Source organism: Mytilus galloprovincialis, chromosome 5 (assembly GCF_965363235.1).
Source record: "Mytilus galloprovincialis chromosome 5, xbMytGall1.hap1.1, whole genome shotgun sequence".
Lineage (NCBI taxonomy): Eukaryota > Metazoa > Mollusca > Bivalvia > Mytilida > Mytilidae > Mytilus > Mytilus galloprovincialis.
Genome location: NC_134842.1, coordinates 15,008,540 through 15,026,658, shown reverse-complemented (window position 1 = coordinate 15,026,658; position 18,119 = coordinate 15,008,540). Strand labels below are relative to the sequence as shown.

The following is an 18,119-nucleotide window of genomic DNA, read 5'->3' as shown; positions in this document are numbered from 1 at the left end:
GGGACAGTGTGACGCGGGCATTAAAAAAACAAATGCCAGAGTAGCCTGCTTTGGGATAGGCACAAATGTTTTCAAATGAATATTTTGAATTTTTTTATGCTTTATCATTAATATTTCACAGAAAATGAAATAACTTTTGAATGCCTTTAACACATAGAATTTACAATATAAGAATAGCTTGTGAGTTTAATGAGAAAAATGAAAACCCATTTTTCAATTGTCCCAAACGAAAGCCATTAGTAAATAAGGTAAAGTATGACCTATCTGTTCATGTATATGATTAAAATCTGTTTGATCAGTTCAAGCCCGTATTCGTTTATATCCCAATGTAGGACATGTGAATAAAACATTGATAATTATCGATGATTTGCTTTGTCAAAAGTGTAGCAACATCTTACTTTATCGTCATAGAAGTAGGCGTTTATGCTAGCTATAATACTAGGTTAAATACTAAATTGTACAACAATTTGTTATTCTAAACTAAACAGACGCGGAATATAAAAAAAGCGTACGAAAACAAACTGACAACGCTTAGAGCAAAACATGCTAAAAAGACAAAAGAAAACGAATAACAGTCTGCAATATGCAACATATAATACTAAGGCCTATACAACACGAAACCATCAAACACCAGGGGAGTAAACATGTAATCCACAATAAATGATCAGATCCAGATCCACAGGTGGCATCGGTCGTTGTTGTCATACAGGTACAAAACTGTTAATAACGCTAATCAAAAGTTTACATTCGAGTTTCGTCCACCAATAAAAATTGTATGTATTAATTTTAACATATCTGACGAGTGATAAAGGAGTCGTGTCATACAAATAATTAATCAATAGCTATATGTTATGCAAAATAAGTGCACTTCTCTACTATTGCTGACTTTTTATTTATTTTCCTATGATGCATAACTATTACAGGGACTTCTAATATAAAATAAGAAATAATCACCTCGCCGGATCCACTACGGATTTAATCTCATGGGTTATTCTGAAAATGCAGTTTCTATAGTCTGATACGGATCAGATACGGATGCACAACGCTATGACTACGAGTTTTGACGTTACTACCACGGATAATGAAGGAGTGTGTTCATTTTTGCGACATGAGTGATAAAGGTTCTTACGGTAAGAAACGGTATAATACAGAAATGACACGGTTTAGTGCGCAACGGCACGTGTCGTGACGAATGTACTGCAGATAAACAACTGTTTGCTACGGTATAAGTAAGGGTTAGAACGAATGAGAACGGTAAGAAACGTAATAGTACGAAAAGTCACATTTCTATAATTTACTTGTTATTCTTCATTCTTTTATGGCAGATAATCGTAGATTATTTCTCGCTTTAGTTAAATAAATTATTTATCTGTCTGTCTGTACCATGCGGTGTTATTCGTAATCCTCGGACCAATGACATGTAGCAGTTCTATCTATAGAAACGTATTTAGAAGTATTCTTCAAAGTTCTGAAATGTTGTTGAATTTTCCGCACACAATTCAGTCACGAGAGACTCAAACTGGCTATGGATAGGGAAGTCAGTCCTTAGTCCACCATCTCTGCCTCATGTTAACTTTACGTCTGTCATCAAGTATCTCGACCATGCCCTGTCATTTTGTGCCATATCAATATCCAATTCCAGCCAATAAATTGCAAGCAGCAGTTGTTGATTATTCATGATGGATAATCATTATGTATATCTCAACGTCAAGACACAGAAAAGGTAGGGCCCTATACATGCTTTAAGTATGGAGTATTTATATAGAAGCCTAATGTCAGTTTGTCGTTGTAATATTGTACATTCATTATTATTCGTCGGATACCCATATGTGTGGGTTTCGTGGGTTTTCTGAGTAAGGTGAATCACGAATTTAAATGTTAAACGAAAAACAAATTACTATAAAGTTGTATCCAGACTTTGGAAGAACCCCGAAATCAAATATCAACGAAAATGCAAGGTTTTCGCAATCCAAGAAAATCGGTACCAACGAAAGTAGTAGAATACACAGTATTCGTATTTTGTCGTGTTGTAACGTTGTAAACCGTAATAAACTTTCAGAAACCTGGTTGATACCTAGCTATCCGTATTGGAACGTAATGAAATCGTGCCTTGTCGTTACACATTCGTAAAAAATCATATTGTTTCCTTACCAATAATTGGTGTAACCGTAATATATATAGTACGCAGTTCTCCGAAACAAGCCGTAGAAATCATTCTAGCCTACGAATAAGTACAGATTAATACGGTTTTGATAAGGACTAAAAAGGATAAGTACGATCTTATACGGTTTAGTAGAGGTTTCCCGATTTGCTAACGTACCAACCGTAGTACGAACTGGGAGCTGCCATTGAACTTTTTAAATTAATTTATATATGCCCTTAATGTCAATGTATTTTTTATGAATCATTATAAAAAATATTTGGATGATTTTTAGCTACAACTTGGTATAATTTTTATGTCGATATGTAAAAGAGGGACGAAATATACCAAAGGGACAGTCAAACTCATAAATTCAAAACAAACTGACAACGCCATGACTAAAATCGAAAAAGACAAACAAACAACAGCACACACGACACAACATAGAAAACCAAAGAATAAACAACACAAATCGTAACTGTTGCTAATCCGGCGTCAAATCCATGAATATGTGACATATGCATAATATAAAAATTAAAAGATTTGGTATGAGTGTCGATGAGACAAATCTCCACTATAGACCGAATTGCCAAGAACTCAACATTTGTAAGTCGTTATACGGCCTTCAACAATGTGCCATTATGAAAACAGAAAAAAAATAACAAAAAATAACAAAGATATATTTCGAAATGATTAAGTTTCCTTGTAGTGCGATATTTTTGTTATCTTAAATTTTATGATTACGAAATATACAAAATTAATATGTTCTATTATATAATTAGTTTATATGCATTAGTATTACATGTTTTAGCTTCCTTTTCTTGATCAGGGTCTATAACAATCATATATGCTGGTCCAGGGATAAGATAATTTTCATCGTCTGAATTATGAACTGGAATTGGCATTTCACAACTAATTGTTTTATAATGTTCACTTTTGTTTTGATTTCTTTCTGTGGGTGCGTCATTCAAATCTTCGTAAACATTTATGTATGGAGCAGAAATAGTTTCTCCCGCGATTTTCAAACGTTCCTCGTCGATTTCTCCATCTAGCACTTGTTCTGAGATAGGTGATGGACATGCATCAGCGTTTTCGTTGCAGATTTCTTCATAGATATCATCCGATGACGTTGAACATCTTATATTCTGGAGGGCAATGCCAGTACTAATAAAACACAAAATAAAACCAAAATTATAAATCTGTAGTATAAAGTGAACTTTTAAAATGTATTTTCATAACTAGACCGGATATGCTAAAACATTTAATTTCAGTTTGAATAACAGGGCTAGATTAAATGTGCACAAACAAATATTATTGAATTCAGATGATTTCAACACCATTCTTTTAAATTTATAAATTTATAAATTCAAAACCATATTCATTCGAAACAATGAAATCAAATGAAACATGATACAATTATGAAGTAGCGCATTGTCCATTTTGTGAATCGTTGAAATCATAGTATTACCTAGTTTTATAAGTATTATCATAATTAAGGTTGAAATTATAGTGTTACCGGGTGTTATATATTTATCTCTTTTCTTTCATTTTTATTTTTTTAGTGTCAATGCCTTTTAATCTTACGGACGGAATCACGAGTTGGTTGACCGTTATGGAATAACCGTTTCACAGATGATACCAAATATGTTCCTTACGTCGTTACTACAATCCCCTTACCTTCTCATGAATTTGACCTACCGAATTAGACTATTTACCGAGTTTTCAACATGACTCTGGTACCATTTTCCATCTAAATACTAGCTTAAATCCGTGTCATTTCGATACTGATTACTAGTACTAGTTTCATTGGCAACCATACCAAGTCTTTGTTTCAAAGAATTGACTGTTAAATGGTAAAACAACGTTTTTCATAAATGTATATACATTACTGAACTTTTTAACTCACCTTATTTGTATCTCTGATTGAATAGTTTTCGTTCCTGAAATATTCCAAAAATGTTCATTTATTAAAAACAATAGGGATTTTGTTTCTAATGAAAAATATTCGAATGATAACATGGTTATAGCTTATGAACTTTTTAAATTCTTGTACATCATTGACTTTCAACTAATCGGACTAAATTTCCTGATAAAGGTAATTAGCAAAAAGCGGTTCAGATACGTTAAATTTATGATATATTGTTTTCATTTTTTCCAGTTGTTAAGAGGATCTTGCCTTTTCTGAAGAACGCAGTTAATGTTGTTTCTTTAATTTTCAAGCTATTTTCACATTTCCTAACCGGTGTGAGAAAAATATTTCTAATCTCTAGTGAAAAATTTGTTCTCAGCAAATGATTAGTTGAAATTTAATTATCACGTCATGAAAAAAGGCGACCATGTCTGATGACGGCACATCAAAAGTACACAACTTTCCTCAAATCTATGAAAAGGAACTATAAAAATCATAAGAGAAACAGATTCCACCACTGTAACTCGTGTATTTCAATATTTCTCCACTTTGACGATTTAAATTTTAATCATTTAAACAGCTCGGCAAGCCTCGCGCTTGAAATATTAAAATCTTACTGTCTCGAATGGAGAAATATCGTAATACACTTGTTGTTGTGGAATCTATATCTCTATCGCAAAAACATGTTTTATAAGGGAAGAGGTAAGACAATGTGTAAAACACTTCTGTATGAAAACTTATAATTGGTTACCAATCGGATCTAAGCAATTAGTGACAGGACATGTGTCACTGAGGAGCCTCTTCGTTATATGCATTGTATCTTACTTGCATTTACTAATATATAAACAAATTGACATATTGCATCGATAAAGTTAAACATTCAAACATTTCAAAATCCTAGCCATTATATAAAGAAAAGCAGATAAAAAGCAAAACCAATAAGAAATAGAGGTTATTTGGCAAAAAAATAAGGAAAACAGAAAATGGATTTAAAAATAAAAGAACCTTTCCCACTTTTACAGACCCTCATTCAGTCATTGACAAATCAACATGAAGAAACGCACAAGTGTATCTGAAAAAAAATTAACGTAAATATACCTTTAGAAAAAGCTTTGTATTGCCATATTGCTCCGGCTAACGTCAGAGCAACTAATAGAGTCAGTCCACATATCAGGAATATGACTGTGGAATTATATTTTGCAGAATCAAATGCTGTAATAGTAAGGTGTTCAATTTATTATTTTGTATATGTTTAATTCGTGTTAAATTTTGTTTTCTTTATAAGTTTGTCCGTGCTTTATTTTAATTTTTCAGGAGTGGTCTTAACAAACACTTTTGAGGTCGTATGCTTGAAAATACGGATTCTGTGTTGACGGAACTAAATTTTGGTAATAATTCTAAATCAAAGAATATACAAGTATCTCACTTATGCAAAGCTGAAGTTCTTTGTCCAACTTTGGCGTTTTTGCATTTTAGGTTAATGAGCTTCTCATATTCTTATTAATCGTTACTTTTCAAGTATTTTGTCTATTTGTTGTCGAAATGCCTATCTGGTACAGAAAAATTAGAACCGTATTGTTATAGTGAAATTTGAAAATTCAAAGTCAACTTTTGATTGATTTTTTTTTTTTTTTTTTAATTCTTTAAATTATTGTTTTGGTTTATGAATTTGCTTTCGTTACAGTGACATCGAAGTGTTGAGTTTCAAATGTGAATGAAAAAAAGAACAAACCTTCATTGTTAACCTCAGACGAATTCATTGGATATATACTACTGTATGATAAGGCCTCGCTGTGACTATCTGTTGTCGTAAGTGACGAAAATGAAGAATTGTGTGTTGTATTAAATACCTTTTCACTACTACCAAATCTGTTTCTTATGAGGCATACAAACCGTCCTTTTAACACACTTTCAGGATCGAGTAATTTTAGATCAGATCTTATACAATCTCTTTGAACCTTTTTATCGTAGATAACGATATCAGCAGATGTCATAGTAGACAAGATTTGAAAAATCGTAGACTTTGATTTGATTATACTTTCTTTTTTACCGTCATGCAAAAACCAAGATATACTCTTAGCTGGAGAATGAGAAACAAAGTACGTTGATAACACAATGTAATTGCTATATCTATTCACTTCGCTTTTCAATAGTATGGGTGGCCCTGAAATTAAAAATATAAAAGTATGAAATATAACTTATTGTTACCTTTTGTTCTAAATGGTTTTTTGCGGTAGTATTTTTTTTTATTATTTGTTTGTCTTTTTTTTTTTTTTAGCCAAGGCATTGTCAATCATTATCATTTCGATTTATGAGTTTGACTGTCCCTCTAGTAATTTTTGCCCCTCTTTGAAAGATTTATTTTATGATAAATGATTGTTTTGATCGGAGTTCTGAGTTGATCAAAGTTCTGCTCAGAGTTAACAAACCTTTTCTATCGATAAACGAAAAGAAGAGGGGTTTACGACATTAATAAAGAAATAGAACAAAACAATTAGCAAAAATTAAAAAAAAAAACAATTTAACACACAAACACGTGTATACATTATCGGCATGGTTAAGTCATACAAATATAATAACAAGTGTATAATATCGCCATTGTTGGAGAATCTTGGGTTGGAATAATATGCCGGTATTGTTATATTTTTTATTTACATAATTTGATAAATGGCGTCAAATATGTGCGTTTGATATAGAGTAATTATCAAATATGTAAGAAAACAAAAAGCACGTGTTCGTATCATCTTGGTTAGCTCACTCGCTGTGTCGGCAAAGTTCGGGAAGTAAACCCGATGCATAATTAATGAAATGAATAGGCACACAACACGATATGAATTATCAATTATTAACACTTCTGTAGTTTATGAAAACATTCTAGCGGTCTTATTGCTTATATTTAGTACATATCTTTGATTTTTGCAGCTTTAAAACTTATTCATATTTTTCTAAAAATCATAGCTACTATCCCTTTAAGGATTTTTAAAGATGTCTATATAATCTTGTGAACAGCTGGCATTCAAATTCGAGGTCAGCCAATCAATATCAAGAATTAACACTCCATTTTCTTAGGAATGTACAGGTACCAAGTCAGAAATATGGCAGCTGGATATAAATTAATCTATTGTTATAGACCTATCTTTTTTTAAAGGAGCAGGTCCAGTAAGACCCCTTTTTGGCCCAAAAATATGGCAGTTTTAAAAAATTGTTAAAATGTAAACTTTTAGATATATTTTGGAAAGAAGAATGCTTCTGCTACATAAATATGGGCTGTTTTTGACAATACAATGCACATAAATCGGGTACTATCATCATTAAATCATGCTAAATTACTGAAATCTTATGAATTTTAGCATTCTAATTTAAATTTAGACGGTTTCCGTCTTTAATGAAAGTGGCCGCATTTGTGTTCATTCTTATTATCGAAATGTAAGTTGTGTTTGATGATAATACATAATATGTATACAGATTGCGGATGAACACAGACGCGGCCAATTTCATTTTTGACAGAAACCATCTGAAAAGTTACATTTTTTGGCATATTTGATAGATGTTTCATATTTAAGATTAAATCGGATCGTTTTTAAAGAGTAAATGAATTAAAATCTTTCAAATAAAGTATTTGAATCAACTGAAATAAACACTAAAGTGTTTAAAAAGTGTCCAAAATCTTTCGTCAGATGAATCTGAAATTTGAGGCCAAAATCGGCCCTTACCGGACCTACTCCTTTGCCTTAGAGTTTTTATATACGTTTATGTACATTGTTATTTGTCGTTGCGAAGTACTGATCAAAACTAAAAACATTGGTTTAACTATCATACGTATGTCACCTTTAATAGATAGTTCTGCGTTGGAAGAAAAGTTCCAGGTTGGTGTTTCTAAAATACATTTATAAATGCCAGTGTCCATGTAGTTACAAAATTCGAAATGTAAACGAGAAACGCCATCCTTTACATTGCATGGAAAAGACCTTATGAATTCATCATTGTAAAAGTGCTGCCAAACACAAGACCATTCTTTGTATAAATTCGTATTGACAAAGCAATTCATGGAAGTTGAAAAGCCTGTGCTGCAAGTGTATCTCATTGGTGATGTCAATACCCGGGTTTCTGTGAAAAAATGAAAGCTATGCAATAGTAAAAACGCGTGTTATGTATCCACAGAGACAACAATCCATTACAATACCAAAGCAAAACGAATGAATATAATAACATTAAACCATACTGTCTTTAACTATGACTCAAACCGTTAAGTGAAATAATATGTTTAACTGGTTTGGCAAATTTGATGCACCATAACAAATAAATACAGATTTAGAAAAACATTGTTTGTTATTCAGTCGATTTGCTTTTATCTTTAAAAAAAACTGTTGAGTAAAATGCCTGGACATATTTCTAACAGAGAAAAATAACAGCTTGATTAAATCAAATAAATTGCAATGTTTCATTTCCTTCAGAAAAATAATTCTAGTTTGGGTTTCTTTATATCGTAACCAATACTTAACTATACCTGTATAATCAAGCGTTATATCTGCATGAACACTTCCAACTGTATTTCTAACACTGATTCCATATTTTCCAAAATGAGGATGTGTACTTGGAACTATCTTCCCCTCAATAACAAACATGTCTTTTTGTGTTTCTTTTACACTCAATAAACCAACCTGCAGATTTTCTTTACTTGACAAAGTCCACGAAGCAGTAGGTTTTTCAAAACTTCTTATAGGAATTGAAATATATGCTGGCTTTCCAATTTCAGTATTAAAAACGAAAGGAGCGTTTGAAACAAGTTCTGGCTTATCTGAAGTAAAATAAAACAAAATACATTTAATGACTTTTTCACTGTTTTTTTTTTACTGATATCATGTAGTTGACTATAACATTAATAATGCTTGTGTTTTGCAAATTAGATAGTTCGGCATCTTGATCATATTATCTCATTAGTGTAAATGTTAAAATGAAAGGCGGTACACTTGTACTTTCAGAATATTCAAAACACGCTCATGTTTTCATCATTTAAAAGTACATTAGCATTGGAGGATTACGTCATTGCAGATTGAATGAACTGTTCATATGATTACATTGGTACTTATCATAAAAATAGCAAATATTAAAACGAAAATTTCATCTGTGTATTATTTTTTTAACCTCTGTCACATTCATATTTTTGATCGGCCATCTCAAACTCTTGAATTCATGGCTATTTGAACTTGTTGCTTATGTTGTGTATTTGACTGTTATCATTTACTAAATTATCAATTTACAACCTTTTTATCAAAACTGAGATCGGGAATTCGGAAAGTGTATTTTGATGGCTTATGTTTTGTCTTTTGATGAACAACAAAATCTGAATAAAGTACTCACATGTTACAAGTACGTTTACTTCAGCATTCCCCATCCCTACAGTGTTGTAAACGTTACATCTGTAAGTCCCTGTGTTAATTCTGCTTAAATTGGTAATATATAAAGTGCCATTTAATGTAACTTTATCTGAAGATTCACTCATAATAGTGTCATTATTGAATATCCATACCAGTTTATAAGGCTTGACGTTAGTTGTATATTCACATTTCAAAAAAATATCTTTCCCTTTAGCAGCTTCAATTACAGTAGAACCAACAGGTTGAATAGTTGTATATGGTAGCTCTACAGAAATACACAAAACAGAGTATAAACGTATATATGTGCAATTCTATTAATCATAAAAAAAAATTGTCATGACTAATAGATCGTTGTTTGTTGAACATCCAACGAAAGTGAAGGCTAAACTAGTCTTATTGTTATCTTTTCATTCGTGTTAGGCCGCGAAAACATGTCGCTAGCGAGTTGATACACCGATAAATTTTATCTTTAGACCAATTTCTGATGGCTACTAGAAAAATGTCTAGAGTGTGGATTTCAGTTGTTCTTCCTCATAACTCTATTGGGGCAGTAATTGTGCAAGATCACAACAAGAAGTTACCATACTGTTAGTGTCATAGCTAAACTGACTCGGTAAAAATCAATTGAATTTAAAAAAAATTGTAGCATCAATCGAAAGACAATATAGCTGGTATGTCAGTAACTGCTAGTAGTCCTTTGTTAATTTGAATATCATTGTTATTTTGATTAGATTCTTCCGTTATTTTGCCTTCAATTGGATTTTGACTTCTTTTGAACTGAGTTTGACTGTTCGTATTGCTGTGTGTTTGTTTATTCTACGTTAGCTAGAAATCTACGGGAGGGTTGAGATCTAACAAAACATGTTTAACACCGCCGCATTTTGGCGTCTGTCTCAAATCAGGATCTTGTATGTTTTTTTTGTGATTTTTTTTTTATTTTGGTTCATGTATATGTTCCGGAGTTTGCCGCGACTTCCATTTTTATTGAACTATTACAGACATGTGTTGAGCCTGTCTCCGGGAGGGTTTTTTTTTCGTTGTATTGAAACCCAGTTCTTGGCTTTGGGCTCTTTTATGCTCTTTGGTCGGCTTCTTGTTCCTTTGACACATTTCGCGGGGATTTCCCTTTTCAATTTAAAAAAAAAATATGTGTGTGCATTGTGTGAACATAAACAACCTAAGACAAATTGATAAAAACAAAATTCAAATTATCCAATTAATTTTACTATGGATTTTCAGACATAGATTCCCAAAACGTTTTTGGCACAGCTTTTTGAAATTTTGGGTTCTTAATGCTTTTCAACTTTGTATTTGTTTGGCTTTATAACGTTTTTGATCTAAGTGTCACTGATGAGTCTTATGTAGACGAAACGCGCGTCTGAAGTATTAAATTATAAGCCTGGTACATTTTATAACTATTCGAATGTGTTCTGTTCTATTTGTAATGTTTTGTGCAAACACGAAGGTCTAAGAAAAACGCAAAAGATAATATAACTCAAACATGTAAATGTTACCAACACAAACACAACCGCGAAATATATGACAACCGTCACATTTATAGTAGTTTTGGGATCTTACAAATGATTGAGAAAGTCAACAGTACATGTATAGTCTCTGAACTCAAGCATATTTTAAGATACTTTACCTCTCACGTACAGTTGGACTTGGTATTCAACAGAATCTTCCGTGTTGCTGTTATTAGCGACACAAATATATATTTGCAAATGTTCGTCAACCACAGGAACAAATTCATACAGAAGAAGTGCCGGTCCTCCTAAAACAAGTACTGAGTCATTATGTACCCACTTCAAATCTTCTAGAGGGTTACCACTATCAACACTACATAACAGCTGGCTACTTTGACCCTCATTTACTTCTAGTAGTCCATCTGTTGAAGTATTCATCACTGACATATTACTTGGTGACCCTTATATAACAAAGAATTAGTATGTTAACTTCCTGCCAAGAAACAATTATTACGATACAGTTATGTTTCTGGACCTAGAGTCATTCTACCTACTTTACAACTTTAAAAGCACATGATGAATTCGTGTGTCTATTTTGGTAACAGTTGTACGGAATTAGGAAACTAATAGTCATGTCCTATTAGAGTATGATGTTGAATACAAATCCGGAATAGAGTGAGCAACGCGCTTTCTGCTGTCAATTAATAAGCCCTTGCAACAACTTTCTGATCTCACTTACCAACATAGCCTTAATATCTAATTTAAGCCGATGTTTTCATCCCTTCATCGCAATTGCCTTTTACGTTCTCGTCCTGAATATGTATGAAATATTTGCCACTAGGCATCAAGTAAACAACAACTAATCAATTGATCAACAAAATCGCTAGACTGAAGTGATAAAAGTTTGTGTGTAGGGTTGGGGTTTTTTTTTGGGGGGGGGCAAATCTTACTAATTGATATTTTTTGTATATAAACTAATCATCTAGAAAAGCTGTTGTCATCCCATTCTGTCTTATAGTTTGTTTCTTTTTGGAATTGATTAATGAGCAATATGCGTCATTATTATGGTGTTTCGTTTTCGAATCGCGCATATACGCCTTTTTGCAACTTGCCTGTTTTCTTTGACATCACCTATATGAATTAACACCGAATTTTTACTTTATATGCTACACTTCAAGTGCCTGCATGTATTGTGTCATAATTTCTTCCTGATCATTACAAAATTTTATATTCGATTCATTTAAGACTGAGATAATTTGCTTGTACTGATAATCGTTAAACCGATAAAGGCATAGGACTAGACAAGCGACATTTATCAACCTGCCATGATCTGATGCAATTCATAGATACTCTTTGACTAAAAGTATCTCGGCCTGTGTCACTAATAAAAAAAGATAAGTTGACTTTTTTCCAGTTGAGATTATCCAAGATTTTTTCATAACTATAGAATGGCATGTATCAATACTATTAGTTAGTTGTTGCTGTCCGTTCAAATGTTCACACACTTTTTATCACCAACCAAACAAAAAATCAAATAATAAAAATAATAAATTTGATGAAATATAAATTAAAATGTATAAAATATAGACTTACTGTAAATTTCTAAATAATAGTCGACATGAACAGCTGTGGAACCATTTACGTTATTACAACGGTAGAGTCCTTCGTCTGCAGCTGAAAACCCGCTGATTTCCAAATTGTATTCTCCAATTATATGGTTTCCAGTAATACGTAGTTTTTCATAATTAGTCAGTGTTTTCTTGAGATGTTCCCCATCACTGTAAGCCGTTAGAGATTTTGGTCCAACCCATTGTGCTTTGTGAATTGTCGATTTGAATGGACAAAGTAGTGTCGTGTTTGATCCCTCTTTTATATACAAAGTGTCAGCATTTGTGCAAGTATACAGCAGAAAAAAAACTTTAAAATAGAAAAAAAACATGGTTAATGACGATAATTATTGTTTGTTAATCAATCTAAAGCACTGACACGCTTGTGTTGTCAAGGGTTTTTTTTTTAGTTATATTACCATTATCAAACATAATTATTATGAAAAGTAAAGAAATAAACGGGTAATATGCTTTGTGGACTTTTTGTAAAAAAAAAAAATTGTCTGCAACTTACTAATAATTGTTTCAATGTATTTTTTATCTTTGAATTAGGTACCTCGCTATTAATATTTCAATTTACCCGTTCTTGCTAGGAAATGACGAGAACAGGTTTAACAGCATTGTTGTTTTATCCTTTTTGATCTGTTATTGACGAGATTTTATATTTAGTTTGGGTGAACGCGACTGTTAAGAAGTCTCATTATGTCTCAATAAGTTTTTTTTTTTATTTTATTTTTTTTTCCTTTTATCAAGCATTACTTGATGTATGGTATTGTGAAATCTTTTGTGGGAATACATTACTCATTATTACACTAATCATTTTCGTGCGTAATAAGATTTTTTTTCTATTTATAAAAAATGCTCCTCAGCTTTGTACTTGGTTTTGCCTTTTTGACTCTTTTGGACTAAAGCGTCACTGCACGCGTCTGGCGGGAATACAAAATTTGATCCTGGTATATATGATTAGTTTATGTGTTTCTGTTGCGGAAAACTCTTACCTTGTATGACAAAAAAGACTCTATGGATGATCATGATGCCTCCTATTATTAAAATAATTTCAAATGTATAAAGACATAAAACAGATATAAGTATACATTTGTATAAAAATAAAAGAAAATATTCAATATTTATCAGATCATTAGAAAAAGAGAAAAAATTGGTTTAATGTAAACTTTATACAAGTCAAAAACAAGTGAACCTGATAGGTTAATGGCTGATATAGAGACCTCTAAGCTTACTTTCAAGGTGCTAAGTATGTCAGATATTGTTTCTATCTTTCTAATAGTTTAAGCATTTATATATTCAAGACTACATGCAGCTAGAGCAGTTGCCAAACGGAATCATGCTGTATAGATTTAGATATATAGTTAATACTTGTCTTTAATTTGTTCTAATATGCTTGGTCTATATGCCATTTTGTGCTTCTTTGTTACATATTTGTATTTTGTTTTAGTAATTAAAATTATAACACAATGTTGACTGCTGTAATTTTGAGATTTTATGTCTGTTTGTTTTGTTAACCCATCGTTGTCAATATAATGGAATTTGATGCGACTGTCATACAAGTGACAGGTTGCGGTTCTATACATAATTTTCTACATAAGAAAATACTTGAAACAAGACAGCAATTTATTAGAAAAATGCTTTTAATTCGAATAAGCAGAAAGAGTGATATTTCATAAATTCTATCTTCAACTATGTAAATAAAGGAAAATATACCTGAATTATATTTGTTTTATAGAAAATCAAAACCTGTATATCGAGAAAAAAAATTGAAACTAAATTATTAATTGACTTTAGTTCTGACTTAACACACACCCTTTCACATGAAAACGTTAAAGCATGCGCCTTTTCTATAGCTTTCAAAACCTCTATTTGTATCACGTTAGTTTATTGTGTATTCTCATATGACGTTCTTCTTTAGCTTTGGGTACAAAGCCATGTTCTAATTCCAATAGAACATGGGATGCACGAGATTGACGTCACAATTCAAATAGCAACGTCAGATGAATTTTGAACAACGCCAGAGATCAAAATGGACATTTTTGTTGGTGTTGCTCGCTAGGAATTTAATAAAAATATTCTAAAAGTAAGTTTAAATGTTTCTGTTCTATTTCTATTGATAAACCATTGATTTTTCTATTACGTTTTTATTCATCAAATCAAAATGGCGACATTTCGAGCGTCTACTATAGGTCCGCTTTGAAGAACAAAAGTTCAAAATATTCCTATTAGAATCGAGATAGTTCTATCATGTCATGCTCTATGCTCATTTTAACATGGGTAGGCATTATATTTGTAAAAAAATGATACCTCTCTAACGCTCGGTATTAAGATATTAACAAATATAATGTATACCCATGTTAAAATGAGCATGGAGCATGGCATGAAATAATAATTTCTTAAATAAAATTCAAATGTTGTCTTACATCAAACCTAAAGTATTCAATTATTCTGCTATATCGCTTTTTTAATTTCTATGTTGTAACTAAATCATATCACGTACCACCAAAAAAAAATGTGAAATCACAAAAATACTGAACTCGGAGTAAAAATCAAAACGGAAAGTCCCTTATCAAATGGCAAAATCAAAAGCTCAAACACATCAAATGAATAAAAACTGTCATATTCCTGACTTGGTACAGGCATTTTCTTTTCTTACATAGCTGAGAAAAGGGGGATTATGTTAGGAATAAAACAAGATAATGGAAATACAATACCTATTCCTTTTGTTCGGGAAAAATTGACGAATAGGAAAACGAGATTATTCAAAGAGACAACAAACCGCTCAATGCCACTAATTGGTCTTTAACACAACTAAAACATCCCGCACCTTAAGGCATAAAACCACTTATTCATAGCCCCATTGCTTTCTTTGTTAAATTCTGCAATGTCAAGCACTAATGGTTACGTAAATGTATGAATAGTAGATTGTATTTTTTGAATACATAAAATTGACCAAAAGTAAAACGAATACTTACATTCAAATATCAATTAATCCAATACTTAGTGTCGATGTTTACCAAATAGATATATGTTGTCATCATAAATATCCGTAATAAACTCTTCTTTTTCCGGTAATTGTTATGGATGTGTGTTATTAGTTCAGTCACAAAAACATCCTTCTATTGCTTATAAATTACAAACTATTTTCCGCTAATTGATTATTTGATGTTTTTGTCTGTTAAAATTTGTCATAATTATAATTGTAAGGAACAACTTTGCCTCGATGATCTTAAACTGAAAATCGGCATTTCATTTTCTAAAATATAAGTTAATTTTTTTTTTCCAAAAGATTCACATTTGTAAAGAAAGCACATGAAATCGGCAAAAAATGTTGTCAAAATTGATTTGAAATCATCAAATGTCCAATGACTAGTGTATAGAAAAATACAACCACACAATTAGTGTTCTCCGAGAAAAATTCAAAACAGAAAGACAAAATCACAAGTTAAAACGAATCAAACGAATAAAATAGATTGACTTGGTCGAGCATTTCAGAAGAAAATGTAAGAATGTTCTTTCAAATTAATATATTATTGATACACAAAGTTTAAATGATGTCATTGATAGACAAAAGTATGGTCACCGACTTTTTTCATACGTAAAAAAGAATAATTTCATTCCATTGTAAGCTGAACAAAAATCTTTTTTTCTTTTTGTGTGTTTCATAACCAAATAAGTAATAAATTGGTCAACACACCCAAAATGAAGTCAGTGGCTAATGCATATTTTTTTTCTTCAATATTCCAGTTGATGGATAAGGTAGTTAGTTGAATCTGTCATGTCACTTTCATCCCCACATGACTAAAATGTAGGCATCGTCACTCTGCTGGTTTGTACTTAGGCGAGTTGATGATTTTAAGACACGTTCAGAACATTATCGGCGTCATCATTGCTTTCTATACAAATTGAAAACAAGTTTCAAACAATTCCTTGACTAATTTGAAATTTTCAATAGAATTGCATTATGTTTTCGATTTTCGATTTTCATTTATATTTGAACGAATCTAAGTTGTATACAAGTCTGAACAAAACAATATGAAATATCCCATTTACTGTACCTGGAAGTTAACCTAGCAGCCATATAAAGATAAATAACTTAGCTCCTCTTCATCGAACTTTTGCTATGTGCTCATATTTTATGTGCTTTTTGCACGGGTATGATAATATTGGTTGAGCAGGAGATGCTTACATATTTTTAATTAAGTTCTTGTTACTCAATCTTTTTTTTGTGTGTTCTGAAGACTGGTGTTTGGTTTTTTTTTCTTTGTGCAGTTGTGGCATACTTAACCTAAACATCATATAAGAAAAGTAAATAAAAAAGACTCCTAAGATAATTCGAAACGAGATTTTCTTAACAATTGGCAAAATCAAAAGCTTAAACACATCAGACGAATGGACTACAATAGCCATATTCATGACTTGGTTCACCATTTATTTTTTAAAGTCCTGAACCAAGTCAGAAATAAGACAGTCATTATCTAATAGTTCGTTTGAATGTATGTTGCTTTGTAGTTTAATTTTTGTTGCATTTCAGTGTTCTGTTGTTTCTGTGTTTTACCTCTTATAGTTCGTTTGTTTCACTGTGTTTAAGTTTGTAACCCGGATTTGTCTTCTCCTAATCGATTAATGACTTTTGAATATCAATATATTACTGTTATTGGAACAGACATTCTCTGTTGTCACAAAAAAATGAATTAAACCAATTCCAAAGCTAGATAAGCTGTATAAAAGATTAATTGACGCAAAACTGAAACGGAAATTTGATTAGAAGTGAAAGAAATCGGACGGTTTAAGACCAGTTATTTCCATTTCGAATATTCGAAATATTAACAGCGTTATCAGATATATATATGTTACAGTAAATAGCTGAAAATAGGAATTACACGTTATTACTAAACAATTCAGTAAATACCTGTAATTACTAGTCAAATAAGTGATAACATGTATTTACTAATTGTTTCAGTAAGTACAGGTAATCACTGGCTTTGTAGTAATTTTTACAGCTATTTACTAACTTGACATTTTTGTTTCAAAGTTTAAGACATACTTTAAGAAACCAACCAAGAAAGTAAAGGACTGGGGATTGGAGGGCTTAAGTTTGGGTTCAAAAATCAAAGGTATTTTAAGACTGCATGCTCTTTAATTACAGTTAGGGTTTTGAAACTGAAAAATGTTTTTTTTTTTTTTTTTTATAATTTGCAAGGGTTTAACTTTCATAAGATAATCCATTTTAAGGTCAAGGAACAGTAAATGGGCTTTGTCATAGATTTTGGTATAATTTTGCATATGACTTGGAATTGTATAGTTATATCTGAAAATCGAAAAAAATAATATTGCTGATACTTTAATGTCCGTTTTAATGATATACAATAATCAAATGGTCACAGACTTTTTTTTGTTTTGTTGTGTATTAACCAATACCTTAAAGGTACTGATAAATGTCGAAAATCAACGTTTTACGTTATATTATGCATTTACGTTATGATTATTTCGCCATTTGCTTGTTATGTTTTCACCTAGGGCACAACTTTGATTGATGTATACCGTAAAAACGAAGTTGGTAACCCTATTATTGTTCTACATCATAGAAACGGAAATTTTCATACCAAGAAC

General features: G+C 31.5%; 1 protein-coding gene across 1 annotated transcript; it reads right to left on the bottom strand.

The window, feature by feature from the left end:
- Nucleotides 1–2,844: 2,844 nt before the first annotated feature.
- LOC143075236 (contactin-5-like) lies at nt 2,845–13,635 on the bottom strand. The gene is made up of 10 exons (XM_076250593.1): nt 13,499–13,635; nt 12,487–12,810; nt 11,073–11,354; nt 9,411–9,692; nt 8,557–8,847; nt 7,878–8,156; nt 5,782–6,213; nt 5,148–5,261; nt 4,047–4,080; nt 2,845–3,304 (listed from the first exon to the last, which is right to left on the bottom strand). Exons 1-10 carry the CDS (start codon nt 13,530–13,532, stop codon nt 2,911–2,913), a joined length of 2,466 nt encoding a protein of 821 aa, XP_076106708.1. The 5' UTR covers nt 13,533–13,635; the 3' UTR covers nt 2,845–2,910.
- Between the last annotated feature and the right edge of the window lie 4,484 nt (nt 13,636–18,119).